This window comes from Saxophila tyrrhenica (assembly GCF_035928015.1).
Source record: "Saxophila tyrrhenica strain CCFEE 5935 chromosome Unknown scaffold_23, whole genome shotgun sequence".
NCBI lineage: Eukaryota > Fungi > Ascomycota > Dothideomycetes > Mycosphaerellales > Extremaceae > Saxophila > Saxophila tyrrhenica.
Genome location: NW_027041755.1, coordinates 177,706 through 198,541, shown reverse-complemented (window position 1 = coordinate 198,541; position 20,836 = coordinate 177,706). Strand labels below are relative to the sequence as shown.

General features: G+C 55.9%; 11 protein-coding genes across 11 annotated transcripts; 6 read left to right on the top strand and 5 right to left on the bottom strand.

The window, feature by feature from the left end:
* Positions 1 to 257: 257 nt before the first annotated feature.
* On the top strand, positions 258 to 2,780 carry LTR77_010461 (uncharacterized protein; the record flags this gene model as incomplete). Its single annotated transcript, XM_064807680.1, has 1 exon — positions 258 to 2,780. One exon carries the CDS (start codon positions 258 to 260, stop codon positions 2,778 to 2,780), a length of 2,523 nt encoding a protein of 840 aa, XP_064654189.1.
* A 1,531-nt stretch (positions 2,781 to 4,311) lies between these two features.
* On the top strand, positions 4,312 to 5,627 carry LTR77_010460 (uncharacterized protein; the record flags this gene model as incomplete). The annotated part of the gene is made up of 2 exons (XM_064807679.1): positions 4,312 to 5,156; positions 5,213 to 5,627. The coding sequence occupies 2 exons, from the start codon at positions 4,312 to 4,314 to the stop codon at positions 5,625 to 5,627; spliced, it is 1,260 nt and encodes a 419-aa protein (XP_064654188.1).
* Positions 5,628 to 6,289: 662 nt separating this feature from the next.
* Positions 6,290 to 7,736, bottom strand: LTR77_010459 (uncharacterized protein; the record flags this gene model as incomplete). Its single annotated transcript, XM_064807678.1, has 3 exons — positions 6,290 to 6,528; positions 6,596 to 6,856; positions 6,923 to 7,736. The coding sequence occupies 3 exons, from the start codon at positions 7,734 to 7,736 to the stop codon at positions 6,290 to 6,292; spliced, it is 1,314 nt and encodes a 437-aa protein (XP_064654187.1).
* Positions 7,737 to 8,315: 579 nt separating this feature from the next.
* On the bottom strand, positions 8,316 to 10,383 carry LTR77_010458 (uncharacterized protein; the record flags this gene model as incomplete). Its single annotated transcript, XM_064807677.1, has 3 exons — positions 8,316 to 8,897; positions 8,955 to 9,582; positions 9,641 to 10,383. 3 exons carry the CDS (start codon positions 10,381 to 10,383, stop codon positions 8,316 to 8,318), a joined length of 1,953 nt encoding a protein of 650 aa, XP_064654186.1.
* A 542-nt stretch (positions 10,384 to 10,925) lies between these two features.
* On the bottom strand, positions 10,926 to 11,966 carry rad1 (checkpoint clamp complex protein Rad1; the record flags this gene model as incomplete). Its single annotated transcript, XM_064807676.1, has 1 exon — positions 10,926 to 11,966. One exon carries the CDS (start codon positions 11,964 to 11,966, stop codon positions 10,926 to 10,928), a length of 1,041 nt encoding a protein of 346 aa, XP_064654185.1.
* A 31-nt stretch (positions 11,967 to 11,997) lies between these two features.
* On the bottom strand, positions 11,998 to 12,309 carry LTR77_010456 (uncharacterized protein; the record flags this gene model as incomplete). Its single annotated transcript, XM_064807675.1, has 2 exons — positions 11,998 to 12,031; positions 12,101 to 12,309. 2 exons carry the CDS (start codon positions 12,307 to 12,309, stop codon positions 11,998 to 12,000), a joined length of 243 nt encoding a protein of 80 aa, XP_064654184.1.
* A 219-nt stretch (positions 12,310 to 12,528) lies between these two features.
* On the top strand, positions 12,529 to 13,932 carry GCN5 (histone acetyltransferase; the record flags this gene model as incomplete). Its single annotated transcript, XM_064807674.1, has 2 exons — positions 12,529 to 12,559; positions 12,632 to 13,932. The coding sequence occupies 2 exons, from the start codon at positions 12,529 to 12,531 to the stop codon at positions 13,930 to 13,932; spliced, it is 1,332 nt and encodes a 443-aa protein (XP_064654183.1).
* Positions 13,933 to 14,724: 792 nt separating this feature from the next.
* LTR77_010454 (uncharacterized protein) lies at positions 14,725 to 15,009 on the top strand (the record flags this gene model as incomplete). Its single annotated transcript, XM_064807673.1, has 2 exons — positions 14,725 to 14,926; positions 14,954 to 15,009. 2 exons carry the CDS (start codon positions 14,725 to 14,727, stop codon positions 15,007 to 15,009), a joined length of 258 nt encoding a protein of 85 aa, XP_064654182.1.
* A 535-nt stretch (positions 15,010 to 15,544) lies between these two features.
* LTR77_010453 (uncharacterized protein) lies at positions 15,545 to 16,480 on the top strand (the record flags this gene model as incomplete). Its single annotated transcript, XM_064807672.1, has 1 exon — positions 15,545 to 16,480. One exon carries the CDS (start codon positions 15,545 to 15,547, stop codon positions 16,478 to 16,480), a length of 936 nt encoding a protein of 311 aa, XP_064654181.1.
* Positions 16,481 to 16,588: 108 nt separating this feature from the next.
* CBP1 (carbohydrate-binding module 1 protein) lies at positions 16,589 to 18,412 on the bottom strand (the record flags this gene model as incomplete). The annotated part of the gene is made up of 3 exons (XM_064807671.1): positions 16,589 to 16,978; positions 17,049 to 17,935; positions 18,067 to 18,412. The coding sequence occupies 3 exons, from the start codon at positions 18,410 to 18,412 to the stop codon at positions 16,589 to 16,591; spliced, it is 1,623 nt and encodes a 540-aa protein (XP_064654180.1).
* A 408-nt stretch (positions 18,413 to 18,820) lies between these two features.
* Positions 18,821 to 20,780, top strand: HOL1 (Major Facilitator superfamily; the record flags this gene model as incomplete). Its single annotated transcript, XM_064807670.1, has 4 exons — positions 18,821 to 19,049; positions 19,109 to 19,204; positions 19,271 to 19,478; positions 19,562 to 20,780. The coding sequence occupies 4 exons, from the start codon at positions 18,821 to 18,823 to the stop codon at positions 20,778 to 20,780; spliced, it is 1,752 nt and encodes a 583-aa protein (XP_064654179.1).
* Between the last annotated feature and the right edge of the window lie 56 nt (positions 20,781 to 20,836).

Sequence of the window (20,836 nt, the reverse complement as noted above, 5' to 3'; positions counted from 1 at the left end):
AATCCTGCCCATCCAGGCACACGTGAGCTATGGAGCAGTGCGCATAGCAAAGGCATTGCAAAGGTAGGTCGGAGGTTTATTAGCTTGAGCTGTCCTTCTGTCAACTTTTTTTGGTTAATCGTGCGTGGCCTTTGCAAAAGTGTGTCCTTCTTCTCCTTGCTATTCTCTCCCTCTACCGTGCTCGCAATTCAAGCTGTGAGTAGTCCAGAAGACGAGCGGCTCTTCGGCATCCAGAGCAAGAAGACGAGCCACCAAGCATGGCAGACACAAATCAGCGTGTCGTGATCATCGGAGCCGGCATCGTAGGCGCCAACGTCGCCGACGAGCTGGTTTCGCGAGGATGGAAGAACATCACAGTCGTGGAGCAGGGTCCCATTGACCTCCCCGGCGGCTCAACATCACACGCTCCCGGCCTGGTATTCCAGACAAATTCCTCAAAGACGATGACTTTGCTCGCAAAGTACACCATGAGCAAGCTCCTGTCGATGGACTGCTTCAATCAGGTGGGAGGTTTGGAGATCGCCACTACGCCTGCAAGACTGGAGGAGCTAAAGCGGAAGCATGGCTGGGCTGCCTCGTGGGGGATTGAGGCACGGCTGATTAGTGCTGAGGAGTGCGCGAGCATGTATCCTCCGCTAAACAAGGATATGGTGCTTGGAGGGCTGCACATTCCGAGCGATGGGTTGGCGTTGGCCAAGGATGCTGTGCGATTACTCGTCCAGAAGACACGAGAAGCTGGTGTGCGGTACATGGATTCGACGCCAGTAACCGGGATCGAGCAGACGCAAGGTCGGGTCACGGGTGTACAAACACCCAATGGCACCGTGGAGGCAGACATCGTAATCTCTTGCGCTGGCTTCTGGGGAGTAGAGATCGGAGCGATGGTTGGGCTTCCTATTCCTCTCCTCCCGCTTGCACACCAATACGTCAAGACGAGCAGCGTACAGGCTCTAAAAGGTCGGAACAAGGGCCCGAACGGTGCAACTCTGCCCATGCTCCGACATCAGGACCAAGATCTCTATTATCGCGAGCACGGCGATCAGTACGGAATCGGGTACTACGGCCACCAGCCTTTGCCCGTCGTTGCGGCATCTTTGGGCATCACACCAAAGGAAGTTACAGATCACCAGATGCCCTCAAGGATGGAGTTCACACCGCAGGACTTCGATCCAGCTTGGAAGGAATCCCAGACGCTTCTGCCAGCTCTGCAGCAGACTGAAATCGCAGATGGCTTCAATGGCATCTTCTCATTTACACCAGACGGCGGACCCGTCATCGGTGAGCATCCTAAGCTCGACGGCTTCTGGGTGGCGGAAGCGATCTGGGTTACGCATTCTGCCGGCATGGCAAGGGCACTCGCAGAGATCTTGACCGTGGGACGCTCTACGATCGACCTTAGCGGCTGCGAGCTCAGCCGTTTCGAAGAAGTGCAGGTTGCGCCCGACTACGTCCGGGAGACGTCGATGCAGAACTTCGTGGAGGTTTACGACATCATTCACCCGCTTGCTCCCAAGGAGTCACCCCGTAACATTCGGGTGAGCCCTTTCCACTCGCAGCAGCAAGAGCTTGGTGCATACTTCCTCGAAGACGGAGCGTGGGAGCGACCGCATTGGTTTGAGGCGAATGCACCGCTTTTGGATTCTTTGCCTGCACGGTGGCGGCCGGCAGAGCGGGATGCCTGGGCTGCTCAGCACTATTCCCCAATCTGTGCTGCAGAGGCATGGAAGACAAGAACAGCGGTTGCGATGTACGACTTAAGCCCGCAAAAGCGTCTCACGATTTCCGGCCCTGGTGCTGTACACCTTTTGCAGCGCCTTGGAACGAACGATGTCGATACTCCTGTCGGCACCATCACATATACACTCCTCCTAGACACCCACGGCACCATCCGCAGTGATGTCTGGGCCTCTCGAATCGACGAGACTACCTTCCAAGTCCGCGTCAACGGCAACCTCGACTTCGCGTATCTCTCGCAGGAAGCACGCAAGCAATGCCGGCAGTCCCCCAACAAGTGGGTGCTCGTCTCCGACATCACGGGCGGGACCTGTTGTATTGGTCTCTGGGGTCCCAACGCCCTCGATGTCATCAGCAAGGTCAGCGACGATGACTTCTCCGACGCCGCACTGCCCTACTCCCACGTCAAGCTCGCACGAATACAGGGTGTCCCAGTCGCAGTCATGCGTCTCTCGCAAGTCGGCGAGCAAGGCTGGGAAATCTGCACCACCGCTGATTGCGGCAGACGACTGTGGGATGTGCTGTGGCAGGCAGGGCAACCCAGCGGTGTCATCGCCGCAGGCCGAAACGCCATGCACGCACTCTGGATGGAAGTAGGCTTCAAAGGCTACGGCACCGATATGACCCGCGAACACGACCCCTACCAAGCTGGCCTCGAATTCACCATCGCCTCCAATAAGGCGGATTTCGTCGGCAAGGCGGCGCTAGAGAAGCGTAAGAACCCTACCCGACGACTGAGATGCCTTACTGTCGACGATAGGACGTCGGTCGTTATGGGCAAAGAGCCGGTTTTCGTTGAGGGGAAGGCGGTGGGATATGTGGCGAACACAGCTTTCGGGTATACAATTGGGAAACCGATCGCCTATGCCTGGTTGCCAGTGGAGATGGGGGAGGGGAGAGGGGTGGAGGTGGAGTACTTTGAGCGACGTATCAAGGCGACTGTGACGAGCGAGCCAGCGATTGAGGCAGGGAGTGATGGTGGAGTGAAGACAATGTCGACCGCAGGGTCGAAGACAGCACGTCCTCAATTCAGAGCGAGGCTGTAGGAGGCATATGATCGATGGCGATTAATGGTAGTACGGGGGGTAATGCATAGCGGTCTATGGCGTTCAACGATGTTATGGTTTACTTGCTGAATGACATGGATGCCGATCTCGTGTTGTCTTCATACCATGATCTTCGATCTTTTTTCACCTCTGACTTGGTGCGGTGCGACTCTCACCCAAGGCCGACAACGATAGCAACGATAGCACAGAATAGCACCCCATAACGTTCGGCTACCGGGTGATCGTCGTCGTTATCTGTGTTCCAGCAAAACCCGGTCCACAACACGAACCTTCCGAATTCAGGTGTCGTTCCACAACATCACCACTCATACTGAGATACCAAGATAACGGACCTCATCCCGTTCCCCAGATATCAACTGCTGCCAAACCCGTAAGGCTGAAGAGGACAATCATGCCCAACTAGGAAGGACAGTCCATCATGTAATTGGTGCAAGAGCTGGAGCGCCACAGTCCACACGATAACATCACGCTAACGGATCACTTGCATGAAGCTACATCTGACGACCACTCTTGCTCCGAAACGCTACGTATCAGACTTCCGCCATATCGCGGTCTCTGGGGATGGCTTGCTCGATTGAGAAGGATGTTGCTGGATGATGGCGATCTGCCTCGCGATGACCATTGTGGATGTGGCGAGAGCGTTTGGCCGGCAGTACCGGTCGAGGGCTGGATCACAGTGCCGACTGCGAGACTGCTGGACGGACCGTGTATGCTGGACGAGGATGTCCCGTGGGTATGGCGAGGTGTGCGACTGGTCGTCGTAAGTCCCCAAGTGATACGCCGACTCATCATCGTGATGGTCGCGTCGTTGATGGATCACACGGCTTGGTAACTTTGCTAACGCCATGACAGCTGGATTCGCACGCCTCACCCCATCCCCACTCATGGGGCAACGCACTCGTCAGTGATGAGGATATCCCCTCGATACGTGGAGGTAACTTCCATGGCGACCGCTGCCAGACCAGGTTCAAACACCGGACGGCTCTCCTGTCGCCGAAGTAGCTCCCCCATGCGTACAGCGCAGCCAGTCCAGAGCACGCCGGTGACCGACCAGTGTGTCGACTTGCGCACGACGGACTGCAACAGTAAGATGGGCCAGACATCCTTCGATCTTGTTGATATCGCGCAGATGCAGATGGTATCATATCTATGCAATCTAGAGTTGTGTGGCCGAGCCAAATATGGCAAAAATTTGGGCAATGCAGGTAAGCGAAGCCGCCTGATGCCTGAGCTTAGTCTGGGAGGGTCTACTTTATTGGATCTCGAGCTGTACCTGGTGATTTGGATGGACATGCAACCCTCATGGGGTTTGGTGAGCCACCTCATGACTGCGGAGTATGAGGAGAGGCTGTCATGATAAAGATAAATGCATAGGCATGTGTATTGTATCTACAGGTAACTGCCATCTATTCATCAACTCTTCCAAATGATCGATACACTCTCAGCACTCTATCTTCACTTCGTCCGGTTCCTCGAGTCGTTGTTCATATCAAGCTCCTTCATATCAACCATGGGGCCAGCACTACTCGACAAGCTGAATTACTTTGGGTGGTTGGGCGCAGGCTCAACAACGCCACCACAGCCCGAGAAGAAGAATGCCACGAGGGCACTGCCTTCTAACTGGTACACATCGAAACAGATGTACGAGCTGGAACGACGAGCCATCTTCTCCAGAAAATGGCAGCTCATCACCCACAAGGCCCGTCTCACACAGCCTGGAGACTGGCTAAAGTTCGACGTGGCCGGCTTCCAGATCGTGACATGTCGAGACCGACAAGACAACATCAACGCCTTCCACAACGTGTGCAGACATCGTGCCTTCCCCGTCGTCGAGGGACAGTCAGGGACCAACAAGATCTTCGCCTGCAAATACCACGGCTGGTCTTACGGCCTCAACGGCAAGCTGGCCAAAGCCCCTGGCTACCAAGAATTGAAGGGCTTCGACAAGGAGCAGAACGGCCTCCTGCCCGTCCACGTCCACGTCGACTGCAACAACTTCATCTGGATCAACCTCGACGGCAACGCCGAGCCCGAGATCGCCTGGTCCGACGACTTCGAGGGCATCGACCGACAGGAACGCTACAAAGAGTTCAACTTCGACGACTACCAGTTCGACCACACCTGGCAGATGGAGGGCGACTACAACTGGAAGATCCTCGCCGACAACTACAACGAGTGCTACCACTGCGCGACCACACACCCCGACATCGTCGCCGTGGCGAATCTCGAAGCCTACTCCGTCGACACCACCGGCGGCAAAATCATCCACAACCCCGGCACCACCGAGGAGCAGGCAGCCGACGGCATGACCGTCGCCAGCACATATTACTTCCCCAACGTCTCAACCAACGTCACGTAAGTCCCCTCTCCCACCCTCACCACAGCTCACCCTTACTAACACCCCTTCCCAGAAAACCCTTCTTCATGATCCAACGCTTCGTCCCCACCTCCGCCACCACCTCCGTCATGTCCTACCAAGTCTTCCGCAACCGCCACGCCACGGAAGACGAATTCCAGCTCCTGAACCAAATCTACAAGCGCATCATGGGCGAGGACAAGTACCTCTGCGACCAGGCGCAGAAGAACCTCAACGCCGGCGTCTTCGTCAACGGCGAGATGCACCCGCGTCTGGAGCAAGGCCCGCTGCATTTCCAGAGCTGTGTCAGGGATGAGGTGATGGGGCATTGGAAGCGGGAGAAGGGGGAGCGGAAGGAGATTTACCCGGCGAGGCAAAGGCTGCCGGCGAGTGCGGGCGTGAGTAAAGGGGATGAGGAGTTTTGTTCTGGTTTGGCTTGTGGGAAGGGGAAGGAGGAGTTGGAGTGGTAATTGTTGACGACTGATGATTACGATGTTGTTGATTCTTGCGTTTGAGCGTTGGGGAGTTGTTCAGTATCGCTGAGGATATTGATGATGGGGCAATCATTTTAGTGTACTTCAGCGTTTTATCGTTCGGGAGCATCGTTTGGCTCTTTGGATAGATATGCTATAACCTTTTTGATCGTTCAGACACCAACTCGCATCTTCATCTCATCACATGTCGAACATATTTGCTTCTGCTGAATCGTGCATCAGAGTGCGTTTGAACAAAATGTCAAAAGTGGTATCCTCCCTTGCTCCTACCATGTTCCTGCTTTTGTATCGTTTTTCGCTTCCATCTCGCCGTCTATCGCTTCTCGTCGGCGCTGTCTTATCATTCACTGTTGGCGCTTTCCCCCCTCAATTCAAGATAGCTGGATTGCTCGTTGTGTCTGCAGCCAGAGCATATTTCGATCTGTTGGTTCGAGTCCCTAGAGTCGATAGATGTGCTTGTGTGCAACGTCTCTACCCTGCTTGAACACTTCCCAGTACGAAAATCGAATATATGCATTGAGACAACACACTCCATTCCGCAAACTATGCTTCAAAAAATGCTACCCAACCCCCCATCTCCCCCCAAAACTCCGCCATCATCCCACTCGTTACCCTCCCACCCCACCACCTCATCGTCCCTACAACCTCGCCTCCCCAGTCAACTCCCTCATCTCCGTCCGCGGCCAGTCCGCAAAATCTTTCGGGTCCGGCCACACGCGATCCCACGCCCACTTGGCCCTGAGATCCTCCTCCAGCGACCCTTCCAGCATCTGCGCGACGTACTTGCCGATGACGGGGAAGAACTTCCAGCCGTGGAAGTTGCCGCAGGTGGCGACATAGAGACCTGGGGCGGCGGAGTGGGGGGAGATGATGAAGTCTACACCCACATTAGCAAAGGCATAGCGAAGGGAGGACGGTGGAGATGGTGGGAGGGGCAGACGTACCCCCAGACGTAGTGAAAGCATCCCAGCAAATCCGATACTTATCCATCTTCCACGCGGCCCCATTCTTGCCATAGAACACGCTATTCGCATGATCAATGTCCTGCTTCAGCCGCTTCGAGACCTTCCACTGCGCGTAGTCCGGTTCGGGCGGCGGGATGGAGACGGGTCTGCCGCAGACGTCGCGGGTGTTGGAGAAGATGGTCTGGCCCCACCATTTGAGCTCGCGGTCTTTGGTTGGGGGGAGGGAGCCGATGAAGGGGCCTAGACACATACATATTAGCATGGTAATGAACAAGGAGGTGGTGTTGAGGGAAAGAAGGGGCTTACTAGGCGAAGTATACCCCTGCACCCCCACAGGCATCGAAGCATGCCGCCTATAATCCTCCTCCTCCAGCCTCGTCATCCCCGTCGTAATCCCACCCGCCACAATCCTGCCCTCCGCGCTCAACTTCCCCCTCCCACTCCCCTTTGCGCTCATCTCGAGCAACTTCGCCGTATACGCGCCCGTACACAGCACGACCTTCTCCGCCTCCAAACCCCCCTTCTTCGTCTGCACGCCCACACAGGCTCCCTTTCCATCAAAACGCAACCCCTCCACCTCGGCGACCTCATACTTGACCCCCAACCTCAAACACTCCCTCGTCACCGCGCCCAGACAATCCCCCGCAGCCGCCCATCCACTGGTGCGATTGATGAGAACCTCTTTGACGCCCGCATAATCCGCCTCCTCGAACAAACCCCCGTACATCTTCCTCGCTTCCGCCACACTGACAGCCTTGAGATCCGCCTTCCTGCCCAGCTTCTCGTAGTTCCCAATCACCGCACCGCTAAACTCATCCCGACACGTCCAGAAAATCCCCGTTTCATGAAAGTAAGGTTTCCACAAGGGATCTGAACGGAACACATCCTGCGCCTCCAGTCCCAAGCGACAATAGACAATGTCCTCGTAGTCGGCGCGGACGACTTTGTTCCAGTCCCAGGAGGCGGCGACGCGGGATTCGGCGTCGTAGGCGTCGCGGTCGACGATGGTGATGTTGGCGGAGGGGTTGGCTTTGATGAGGTGGTAGGCGGTGCTGATGCCGAAGACGCCGGCGCCGATGATGAGGTAGGAGGGCTGTGCGGGCTGGGAGAGGGTGGACATGGTGGTGGGGGAGACGTAGGGCATTGGGGTGGAGCGAGGGGAGGGTCACGCAGGATATGTGGTGAGATGAGCGACGAGATGGGAGCAATAGGCAGTACGAGAGGGTAGTGGGGTGGGCGGATTCCTATATACTCACCCACTCATCCACCAGTCCAGACCTACCTGCTTGACACTCTCTCAACCCGTACCTGAGCTCTACCAGAAAAAGTTTCCCTTGCCCATTCTCGGCTATCGTCGCGTCAAGCTCTCGTGGAGCGTGGAGTGAAGAGCTTCGAGTCCTATTTCCGTTTATAGCAGTGCCTTCCCCAGCCTGATTGCTTGACTCCACTTTTGAATCTAGCATGCACATGGACGTGGTGATAATCGATGAGACGGTCAGTGGACAGATTGACGGCTTATGGGCGTACTCGTGATACAGTAGTAGATAGACGACGTTGAGCCAACCACGGACGAGCTGCCGATAGTGGAGGTAGAAGAGTGGCACGTGATCGTTGTCCAGAACAGCACGCTAGTCCAACAGATGTACATGGCAAAAAGATCAACCCCCCCCAAACCCCAACACCACCTCCACCACCCCACCTACCGCCGTCGAAATTCCTCTCCCCCCTCAACCTCAACATCACTCCCCCTCCCCTCCCCCTCACTCTCCTCCCCCAAACTAAATCGCTCTGCGAAAACATCATCATCGCTGCCCCTCCTCCTCGTCCTCCCCATCAAACTCTCCTTCCCCTCTCGGTCCTGCAACTCCCTGTCCCCCTCCCCGAGCCTCTGGTAGCGGCCTCTGCTCAACAAATCAAGTAAAGACCTCCTTGGCCCTCCAGCACCACGGCGCAGCCTCCGGGTTATCAGGACGACGGCAGCAGCGCAGATAGCGAACAACGCACCCGCCCCCAAGAAAAATCCAATATCGCTATACCAGTACGGATCCTCCATCGAGACAGGCGGCTGCGGGTCCTCCTCCGGAATCGTCTCGTTCAGCCCCGCGATGCGGATCAATTTCGTTTGGCCCAAGACGGTGCCGTTGGCGTGCAGGGCCTTGACGACGGCGTACTTGGCGTAGCCTTCGTAGGAAAGAGTGGTTTCGAAGCCTTGTTTGGTTTGCGAGTCGACGAGCATGAGCGGGTGGCCCGAGGCGCGGGTGCGGAAGAGTTTGTAGGAGTTCTGTCGCCGCTGTTAGTAAGATGAAGGAGCTTTTTGGAGGGGCGGGTCAGGGCTTACGACTTCAGTGGCGCCGTTCCAGCTGACGAAGACGTTCGTTTTGACTCGGCCATCCTCTTCTACCACCTCGCCTACTGCGTCTGGGGGGTCGGCGGGCGTGCCCTCGAACTCAAATTTATACGCCCGATACGTGCCCAGCCAATCCACTCTTAATCTTGCCTGCATCAACATCTTCCCCTCCTTCGTATGCTCGCTCTGCAGCGCCCGCTCGGACCAGCACATAAACACGTTCCCATTGTCAAGGGGCTGATAATTGCCTCTTCTAAAAGCCAACCCGCCCTCGCCGTCGGGGTGGTCATAGTGTGCGGCGATCTCGGCCTGCATGTTCTTCTCGTCCAACGCGATCAGGAGCCCGCGGGAGAACGGGTGCGTGGGCTCGTTGGCGTCGAGGCCCTTGGCGTTGTCGAGGAAGGAAATGAAGGTGTGCGTAGCGTTGGCGCCGCGGTAGCGCACGTCGTGTTGGCGGGAGAAGGTGAAGTCGTCGCGGTGGGTGAAGTTGGAGCCGGAGGTGCCGCCGAGGCGCCAGAGGACGGTGCCGTTGGCGTGGGAGATTTTGTAGATGCTGTTGGTGTGGCGGCCGGAGTAGAGGTAGTCGCCTTCGGGGGTCTTGTCGATGGAGTTGGCGTGGCTGTGTCCTCGCTCGTTAGCATCACCATACCATCCGGATGTTTGAGAGATTGCCATACATATAATCCCACTTTCCCGAACACTGGTTGTTCAGATAATCCACCTTGTACGAACTCTGCTCCAACCCAATGTGATCGCAACTATTCCACTCCCACGTGCTCTTCCACCCCTTGACCTCCCTCTCATGAATCCCATCACAAGCCACCTTACACGTCTCGCCAAACCCCAACGCCTTCTTCGCCTCCTCCTTGGAAAACGATCTCCCCTCTCCATACACCACCAACGCCCTCGTCCCATTCTCCACAAAGTGAAACTCATGCGAGTTAAAACCCCCTCCGCTCGGCCCATTCGCCATCTTCCGATCCTTGACTTGAAAATGCTTGTCCATAAACACGCCCTTCGAATGCCTTTGATCCATGAGCGTCATCATCTCCACCCCATCAACATTACTCAGGCGAAAATCCTCAATATTCCCATTATCGAACAGCGCCGCCCCGCTCCACACCAGACTCCCGTCCTGCGCGTAGATGTGCGGGCCTATCCACCCGTTCCCCAGCGAGTCGTCCATGTTGAGCGTCTCGTAGGGCCCGAAGAACCAGTAGCCCGGCGCCAGGGCGGCCTGGTCGTAGACTTCGACTTCCCATTTCGGGGCGCGCAGGTCGGGGCGCGAGCGGAAGGAGAAGAGGCCGTTGTCGTCGTCGTGGACTTTGGGGCCGTTTTTGGGGGTTGCGGAGGCGAGGAAGATGCCGGGGCGGAGGACGGCGGGGAGGAGCAGCAGGTTGTGGAATGTAGTCGTGCGCATGGCGTTCTGCCTGTGGGTGTGCCCCTTGCTTCGGGCACGAGGTCGAGGTCGAGGGGTCGCGTGGGAGGAGTGGTGTTTGCGGCGCTCTTCACGCCGTCTTTGAGGGCATGCGGATAGATGGGAGGGACTTAGGTATGATTACAAGAAATGGAAGACACGAACGAGGAGTGGGAGGTGTAGGTAGGATAGATCGTACGGAGGTAGCCTGCGCCTCCGTGCTCCCACATCGGATCTAATTTCAGGGTCCCGAATGCCGTCCTTCAACTCCACAGCGGCTGGCCGTTGCCAAGTATACATTTGCTTACCTTTATGTTCACGTGCAATGGCGCGACAGATCTCGAGAAGGTTGAATATCGGATGCTAGATCAAACGCGATGGCAACTGGGTCGACTGTTATATGGAACGAAGAGTCCTCAGCTGCCACGAGCATCGAGCAACAGAGTAGCAAATTAATGAGACCTCGAGACTCGAACACCCATGAATGAATATCTGTGATCAGTCATGTTCTTAAAGACTATCAAGACCTTCCTCTCGCTCTCGAGCTACATCTCCTCATCACTACTTCCATCCTCCACACCATTCCCCCTCTCATCATCCACAAGCGGCACAACCCTAAAATCCACAAAAGCAACGCCACCTCCCTGTCCCGCCACTACGCCTCCGACCTCCATCTCCACTAAGAACTGCAGACTCAGCACCCCTTCCTCATCCAACCTCAAGCTGACCTTTGTCGCTGAAGCCATTGCCCGCTGCGCTGCCTTGATCAAGCTGAATTTGAAGCTTGCTTCTGTCTTTGTCGGGCAGAAGAAAGTTTCGAGGATGGGTGTGTCGGAGGACGTGTCTTGCGTGAATTCCACGTTGGCTGAGCCCAGCGGTCCGGAAGCAGTGAAGGTGAAGTTTGCTCCACTAGGGCGACTGGGGTTGGGTGTGGCTTGGATAGTGATTTCAGCTGGGTTGAGCGAGGAGAGCTCCGTGATGGAGTCGAGGAGGTTTGCTGAACGAATGATCGTCTTTAGAGCTAAGTGATCGCGGTTGAAGGGTATTTCCTCGGTGCTGTCGGCGGTGTATGTGGTCAAGTCGCAGGTCGTGGTGACATCAGACTCGCTCATGTGGATACTCAGTGGGCTCCCTTCGCCTTCGTAGGTCAGAGAGCAGGTTCCAGTGATGCCGAGAGTGGTGTTAGAGAAGGCATTGAGGCCGGCATGGCGGTGCAGGCGATGAGCTGTGTTGGCGTCGTACGGTTCATTGCTGAATCCTGGTCGTTTCGAAGAGGTAGTTGGATCTGAGAGGGAGAAGATATTGAGGATCTCGAGAAGAGCGGTCATGGAGATCTCAAAGACTGGAGGATCGGAAGAGTCATCCTGGGCTGATCGTGGTTGTGGAGTCTGGTATTTGTATGTGGTGAACAGCGCTTTCTCAAGGAAGACAAATGCTTCCATTATACTGCCTTCGTCTATGCTAATGCGAATGCCCTCTGGAGATATCCGCACCTGGGCTTTCTTCGCGAACGAGATGCAGCGGAGGAGTAGTAGGAGCTGGCGCGAAGACGAGGTGACGGCGGACAGGAGTGGTGAGGCCGCCATGGTGGGTTACGGGAGGAGTTGGCCGATAGTGCTACACATATACGCCCACGGCGCAGATCATGTACCTAGCATTGAGTAGGATAGTAAGCAAGTGTTCCTCATTCAACCCTGGAACTGCCCACGAGTCGACTCACACCGCGCCAAAACCGAATGCCAACGAAGCCGGGATGCCATAAAGCGGAACGTTCTTCAGCGAGTTATTCAATCCGAACAGTCCAGCGAAGATGAGGCCGAGGAAGAGGAGGGTGAAGCCGATCTGCAGCTGGGCGTCTTTGCCGACGGTGGGCTGGAAAGGCTGGCTCGCGGAGGCCTCCCAGAGATCGTGGAGCGGTGTTGCAGACATCTGTAGTGTTTGTGGTGCGTTGGTGCTGTCTCAGCGGCTCGATGTGTCGAGATGTTGTTAGAGGACAGCTTCACTCGTTCCTGCCAAGATCATCACTTGTTCACCGCCTAAGCGGCAGAATCGAGCGCGGAGGTGCCACTTCTAACTCCGCACTTCCTCCACTTGCAACCACACCACCTCCCACCACCGCACACTACTATAACACAGGCCCCGAACAGCATGGCGCAAAGCCTCGTTAAGCAGGAGGAAGGTATGCGACACCATCACAGCTCCTCGACCTCTGCAAGCCCTCCGGACACCGGCGCTGACATTACGGCCACAGGCGCAAAGCGCAAAGCCGATGACCTGCTGAACGGCGACGTCAACGGCCACGATGCAAAGCGGCAGAAGACCGTCTCTCCTCCTCCAAACCATGCACCCACCACCAACGGCACCACTTCCGACGCCGAGAAGAATGCGCCGAAACCTGCCGTGCCCTTCCCTGAAAAGCCTGCTGTGCTCGAGGAGCGAACGGGCGACATATCTTTCCAGGTGGTGAACAACGACGGCAAACCACACTCTATGATCATATTGACGGGCTTAAAATGCATTTTCCAGAAGCAGCTTCCCAAGATGCCCAAGGACTACATCGCGCGCCTGGTGTACGACCGGACACATCTTAGCATTGCGATTGTCAAGCGTCCGCCTGCTGGGAGCTTCGCGGAGAGCTCCAATCTACCAGGCGAGGTAGTTGGTGGAATCACATACCGACCTTTCCGCGGCCGACAGTTTGCTGAGATTGTCTTTTGTGCTATCAGCAGCGATCAACAAGTGAAGGGGTACGGCGCACATCTGATGAGCCACTTGAAGGACTATGTGAAAGCGACAAGCGATGTCATGCACTTCTTGACCTATGCCGACAACTATGCTATCGGATATTTCAAGAAGCAGGGGTTCACAAAAGAGATCACACTCGACAAGCGAAAGTGGATGGGCTACATCAAAGACTACGAAGGAGGAACAATCATGCAATGCTCCATGCTTCCGCGCATCCGCTACCTGGAGTCTGGCCGCCTGCTCCTCAAACAGAAAGCCGCCGTGCACGCGAAGATCCGCGCCGTGAGCAAGAGCTACGAGATCCATCAACCCCCCTCCGCCTGGCGCAAATCCAAGCTCGGCCAGCCCTTACCCGAGATTGATCCCCTCGAAATCCCCGCCATCCGCGCGACAGGCTGGAGCAAAGCCATGGACGAAATCGCTCGCCAACCCCGCCGCAATCCCTCCCACCCCCTGCTCCTCCAACTCCTATCCGCCCTCCAAAACTGCTCCGCTAGCTGGCCATTCGTGGCTCCCGTCAACGGCGACGAAGTCCACGACTACTACGAAGTCATCAAGGAGCCCATGGACCTCTCTACCATGGAAGGCAAGCTGGAAAAAGACCAGTACGAAAACGTGGAGGACTTCGTCAAGGATGTGTTGTTGATGGTGCGGAATTGCAAGAGGTATAACGCCGAGACGACGCCGTATGCGAAGGCGGCAAATAAGATGGAGAAGGAGCTGTGGAAGAAGGTGAGGGAGGTGCCGGAGTGGAGTTATTTGGAGGCGGAGAACTTTGAGACGACGAATCGGAAGGAGGGGGATTAGCAGTCTCCGATGGAGAAGCGGATGGAGAAGGGAAAAGAGGTGAAGGTGAAGGCTCGTGGACGCCCCAGGTCCGCAAGCCCCAAGAATAAGTCTGGTGCTGATGGGAAGCCTGGCCCGGCAACACCGAACGAAAAGGCGAAGGTGTCTGCTGCGGTGGAGTCGAGCACCACGCCCAGGCGCAGAGCACCTCCACCAGAGCTGCAGACGACTGTGCCTTCCTTAGCGAATGCGCTAGATGGTTGGTACTGGGGATCGACTAGGAAGCTGCCATGATCTTGGACTTGGGGTATGGGGTATTTTTATTCGTTTCCTTCATCATCTTGGATACCCCCTGAATGCACTTTTTCTCTCCGAGCACCCTCTTCAGCCTCATGGTGCTGGGCTGGGTGGTTGTTGTCAGCTGACAGACGCGGCCGCACCGCCGGGCTTGGCGATCTTAATGCGGTTGTCAGTATATCGTATTGCCATCGAGCAAGCATGCTGCCTCGAACATTGAGCAATGCCTCGAGCAGATCCCTATGTATAGTACTACCGCCCGGACACCTGGAAAACGCCAATACCAACGAAGCATGCGCCATTGCTGACAACGTGTCCATTCTTAGACCGTCTTTAGTTCCCTACCAACCTTGAGAAAGACGGGAGATACAGTATAAAGCACTTTCTGTCGCTGCGCGAACTTCACACTTCTTCATCAACCACCACCACTTACGACTCCAGCAAGACCAGCATACACATCCTATCCCCATCCATCCGACCTCCACCCCACCAAACACTCAACCAATCAACTTAACAATGCTCTCCACCATCCTCCTCCTCCCCCTCGCCGCCGGCCTCGCAGCCGCCCAAGGCTTCGCCGCCCAGCTCTACGACGGCAACTTCTGCGACCCCAACGCCGGCTTCAACACCGTCACCGGCGCGGGCGGCTCGGAGTGCTCGCAAACGGGCGCCAACACGCACGCTTTCATGCTGCTGAGTCAACCTGAGGGGTGCACGGGTGAGTATTTACTCCTTACCCATGCAGGGGAAAGGAGGAGAGGGGTGAAGGGTTGGCAAGATGTGTTGCTGACGATGATGTAGTGACGGTTTACACGGACCGGTCTTGCAGTGCCGGCAGTGCGATTCAGGTTAACGGGTGTTTGGCACATGAGGGATTGGGGCTTGGGAGTTATTCGATTGATTGTTAAGCACTGCAACGGCATGGCGGGGTGCGTGCGGGGTTTTAGTGAACGAGTTGGGGATGGGATGGGAGTTACGATGTGAGTAGGGCTGAGGATGTTTTTGCTTTTGGGGGGTTACTGGAGGCTGGTCACATTCGTTTGAGGGTATGGGATTGGGCATCGTTTTTGCAATATGGCGTCCCAGGTGTGATAGATTGGGCTGCAGTCGTACGTTCTGGCTTGCATTTTTCTTCTGGCGTTATCTGTTTGTTACATGTAGCTCTGCCTGAGGGCCATCGAGGTAGTACCTTGGCCTTGGCCTTGGATCAAGACCTCTAAACAGTGCCTAGGTCAATGTCTAAGCTCTACGCCACCAGTTTGTACGACTGTTCCAAAGTATTCCCAGATCTCTTCTTCCACCACTTGAACATATCCAATGGACGATGAAAAAGACAATGGACCCCTTCCAACCCCACCACTTCTCGCCGCGGCTCCACGACCTACTGAAGAACACTGACCTGCAACAACTCTCACGCCTCCCCTCCCCTCGCCTGGCTACGACTGCTCTTCCCAACATCGGCCTGATAGAGCTCGTCTCCCCGCAGGCCTTCGAGAAAGACTACCAACCCCTCTACACGACCTTCTTCCATGGTCAGGAGCGCGAGAACCCCTCCCTAATCACCGCTCGCCTCGCAGCCGACTTCGCCGGCCAACGATCTGGCCTCGCACCTTACCGCGTCCTCGGACTCCGTGACAACGCAGGGGAAGCCATCGGCGCTGCACAATTCTCCGTCCTCTTCCTCCCGGCAACCGGCACAGGGGCCAAGTACGCTGTGCCGTATTTACAGTACATCTACGTCCGGCCCCAGAATCGGCGACAAGATTTGAGTGAGGTGCTGCATACGCTTGTCCTTGCCGTCGCGACAGCAGATGCTGAAGCCTTGGGGGGAGGAAGGACGGTGCCGTTCACGTTGTTCGAGAGCGAACCGACGGGCTACGGGACTACGGAGGCGAGTAAGGGGACGGCGACGGAGAGGGCGGAGATTCATGCGCGGTCTGGGTCGAGAGCGTTGATGCTCCGAGGGCAGGACGGGAGGGTGTGTAGCGCACACGTTCAACCTGGCCTGGAAGTCGGCGAAGGACCGTTGACGTTGATCTGGGCGATTCGACCTTCGCCCGCGATGTTGGAGGAGGGCTGGGATGTGGCAGAGTGTGGGAAAGCACTGGTGGAGGGGTATTATCGGAGTTTGAGGGATGAAGGCTTCCCGGAGGAGAACATTGCGGTTGCGGAAGGGATTGTAGGGGCGAGGATGAGGGGGAGGGAGTTCTTTGGGATGGCGTTGGCTAATGTGACGGTAGATATGTATAAAGCTGATATTGAAGAGATGTGATTCATGAACGTGTTCAACCAAACGATCAGGATGACATGCTACTCGTTGACTGCAACCATAATGATGACCTTATCCTTCTCGCACGAAGATGCTGCAATCACTGGAAGCTCAGAAGAGGCTCACCTCATCCCCCCCATCCATCTCCATCCCAAACGCCCGCAACAAATTCCTCGCCGCCTTCTCCCCAGTGGCGAACGCCCCGTGCACACACCCATTAGCGACCTCAGTGCAATGCTCGCCGGCGAACTGCAGTCGACTATCCCGATGAGCATCCAGCGCCTCAAGAAGCAGAGACGGCTCGTCGCCAACCTTATCGGCCGAATAGGAGCCGAAGCCTGCAAGAGGGTCTTGGGTCCAGTTGGTTTTTTCAATGTTGACGAGGGAGGGCAGGGCTTTGTAGGGCTCGGTGCGGTAGAGTTTGAAGAGGGGTTCAAAGAATTTGTAGAGGTCCTTTTTGTTGGTCATGGCTTCGATACGTTGGGTGAGCGGCTCGGCGATCTGGAGGGTCGTGAGGTTAGCGAGGTGTTGGAGCATGAGAAGGCCTTAAGATGGAAGGTGGAGTTATTACCTGCACGCACAGCTCTTTGCTGCCCGTCATGATCCATAGATTGATCGTGACAGTCGCATAGTTGAGGATATTGTCGTGAGTCGTGGAGCTGCCCGATCCAGCGGACGAGCTGTAGACTTCTTCGCCATCCTCCAATTCTGGCGGTGATGGATAGTAGATGAACTGATCGTTGTCTTTCGACCAGAAGACGTCTGTGAACTCGAAGAAGATCTTGCCGAGAGCTCCGTAGGAGAACCGCGTCAGTCCAGTCTGAATGTCATTGGGAAGTGGAGGGTTGAAGGACACAAGCTCGTGACGTAGTGCTCCAAGAGGAATCGTGCAGATGACTGCATCCGCCGTGAAGTTGGCTGCCGTACAATCTTTCAGGCGACATTCAACAACGTTTGTCATCGAGCCATCTTCGCTCCAGACGATGTTCTCGACCGTGTGACCCAGACGAATAGTATCCGGGTTGCTCTGTAGTGATTTCGCTGTCCAATCGACGATCGAGTCATACCCACCCTTCATGTAGAGATTGCGCTCAGTGATGAAGTAGCTCAGATGTTTCGCAGACGCCTGTTCAACGCTTGTTCCGATCCAAAGCTCTACCTCTTTCACCGCCTGAGGAGCCCATGCACGTTCGTCTTTGGTGATGAGCTGGTGCTTTCGAACAAACTCATCGACGAAGCCCGCAACATCGCGGTCCGGCTCGTCAGGATGCGTATCGTAGAACCATTCACAGTAATCAGCGAACTCATCCGCAACCTTCTTGGCCTTGAACTGTGCACCAGCACGTCCATGCTCCGTATAATAGATGGCCATGCCATCATCGTAGTAATATTCAATACCTAGTCGAGGAATTAATTTCACGAGGTTGTTTTGCGAGGTCTCGTGCATCCAGGCAGCGCCTACAAGTGAATGTGAATAAGTAAGATGGCAGGTCTACCCTGGAGGTGCCGATGCCGTATGTAGCAGCTATCAAGCAGACCCGCTCAGGTCTGCAGCTCAGTGTCAGCCACAACTTTGCGTTGTTGCTTACCCATGTCCCTGGCGCCCTGATCAGTGTGCGTGGTGTGGATGCGGCCGCCGATGCGGCCACGACCTTCGATGACAATCACTTCCACGCCGTTTCGCTGCAAGACGGATGCAGCACGTAGACCGGAGATGCCAGCTCCAACAATCACCACCCGCTTCTTTACCCCCAGCGTGGCCTCGCCTTGTCCGTTTACCGTGGACGTCGGCAGCTCTCCCACCGTTGCGGCGTTGGTGAGAGAGGTTGAGAGATCCTTGGATGCCTCGACCACGCTGGGGAACAGACTCGAGGACGGCTTTTTGGGCGGACTACTGATATCCCGTTGGGACGTCAGGGAGTAGAGTTGTGCCATTCTTAACTGACAAGTTGACATTCGCTTGTGGCGTCTGGTGTGCTGGAATGCTGCTTGGCAGATCCTGGAGCTGAAAGGTTGGAGGAAGGAAAGGAAGAGTTCGAAGACGCATCGTGGGGAGAGCTGGAGTGTGGTTGTGGTCCAGCCGCTGACAGATCGTGCCAAAGGAAGAAGGCACAACCGATCGCGCCTTCCAAGGTTTTTCTTCTGGAGGCTTAGCGAAAGATTGGCCAATTGACACATCCAACAGCGCGCCGGCCTTGCCGTTATCTGGTGGCACTGGGGTGGGGAGAGCGTGGTGGCCACGTCGGGGCATGTGCTCGTGCCGCCCGATAACGCGTGAATGCAGGTTGTGAGCTGCTCTTTGACTTCAGGTCTCGCACTCTAATCCGTCGGACACACATCGCAATGGCAGTGGGCGAGGACAACCCGCTGGCGACGGCCGTTGGCGACAGCGGTGTTGTAGCTGATGAAACGCCGCCGAAAGTGGAGGGCGAGCACGAAGAAGCAACGAAAACCACAGCTGTACACGAAGAAGCAGAGCTTGCAGGGACCCGTCGTCTGTTCCATCGCGACCCGGTTACCGGGCAGTTGACGGAGAATATTGTACTCTCGCCAACACCGACCAAATCGCCGAGTAAGCCTAAGCTACGACGCTTTTCGTCAAGCCTTTGCTGATATTCCTACTACCGACAGACGACCCATTAAACTGGGCATCGTGGCGGAAGATATGGCACGCCAGCCTGGTACTGTTCATCACAGGCTTTACGGCGGCCACTTCGAATGATGCTGGTACGGACAGTAACAGCAAATATACTGTCTGAGGCGTCGCTGACCTTCTGGCTCTTCTGCTTGTAGGCGCAGCAGCAGACGCTCTGTTAGGAGAGCTCGGTATCGCTTACAGTGTCGCCAACACAGCTGCGGGCGTGTTATTCATCGGTATCGGCTACTGGGCGCTGCTAGGAAGTCCAATGCCAACGCTCTATGGACGGCGATTGCAGTACTTTGTATGCTTGCTCTGGTCCATCATCGGTTCGATTTGGTTCGCTAGAATCATGAACGTCCAGTAAGTGAAGCAGTGGATCTGAATACCCCCTTCCACGTTTCCCAAGGTCATGAATTTGCTAACCATCTTGCTCGCTACTTCAGGGACTCCATCTGGTGTCAGCTCTTCGTTGGCGCTTCTGAGAGCTGCGCCGAAGCTTTGGCCCAGCAGTCTTTGAGTGACTTGTTCTTCGAGCATCGACGCGGCCTTGTCCTGGGATTGTACGTGTTAGCCACTTCCATCGGCACCTTCCTGGGCCCTCTTGTCGCCGGCTACGTCGCCATCTGGGACTGGCGATGGGTCGGATGGTGCACGGTAATCATCTCTGCCGCGACCTTCGTAGTTTTCTTCTTCGGTCTCGAAGAAACGAGCTTCGACCGCAATGTCTTTCTCGGACATCGTCACAGTGTTCACCACGAAAAAGATATTGCTCCGGCGGATGAGACCATTAGGGACGGCAAGAATGCTCCTTACCGAGAGGAAGCAGGTGACTTAGGTCACATCGATAGTGAGACAGGCCAGCCCATTGATCAGCAGAAGCCCTACCTGAAGCGCATCGCCATCATCACACCGGCGCCGAACCTCATCGGCTGGGGGTTCAAGCAGTACATCCAGCGATTGGGCCATATCCTGCGCGTCTTCACACTGCCTGCCGTTATTTTTGCAGGGCTGCAATGGGGAGCCCAAGATGCTTGGCTAACATTCTACCTCACGGTCGAAGAGGACAACTACTATGGCCGTCCATGGCGCTATGGCAACGCCGCAGTCAACATCTTGAACGTTCCTACTTTGATTGGATCCGTGATCGGCTGTATCTACGGTGGCTGGTTTTCAGATTTCTTCGTGCAGTGGATTTCGAAGCGTTACCGCGGTGGGATGACTGAAGCTGAGGATCGATTGTGGCTTCTACTCCTCTCTGCAATCATCAGTCCTGCTGGTCTCATGCTCTTCGGGATCGGATCCGGGCATGGTTGGCAATGGGATTCGAATCCAGGCGCCTACATCGGCTTGGGCATGATAGGGTTCGGATGGGGTTGCGCCGGCGACTTGAGTATGGCCTACCTGATGGATGCGTATCCGGAGATTGTTCTCGAAGGTATGGTCGGTGTCGCTGTTATCAACAACACCTTGGCATGCATCTTCACCTTCACCACATCCCTGTGGCTCGAAGCAAGCGGGCTTTCCGGGACGTTCATCGGCATTGGAGTTCTGTCGCTCTTCTTCCAGCTTCTGACGGTGCCGATGATCTACTGGGGCAAGGCCTGCAGGCGGCGGACCGCGGCGAAGTATCAGCGCTTTTTATACGTACGGGATGGGCGATAGCATCGACATTGCCGGAGCCTATGTAGGGCGGACGATAGCGCTTGCTTGTGCCACTA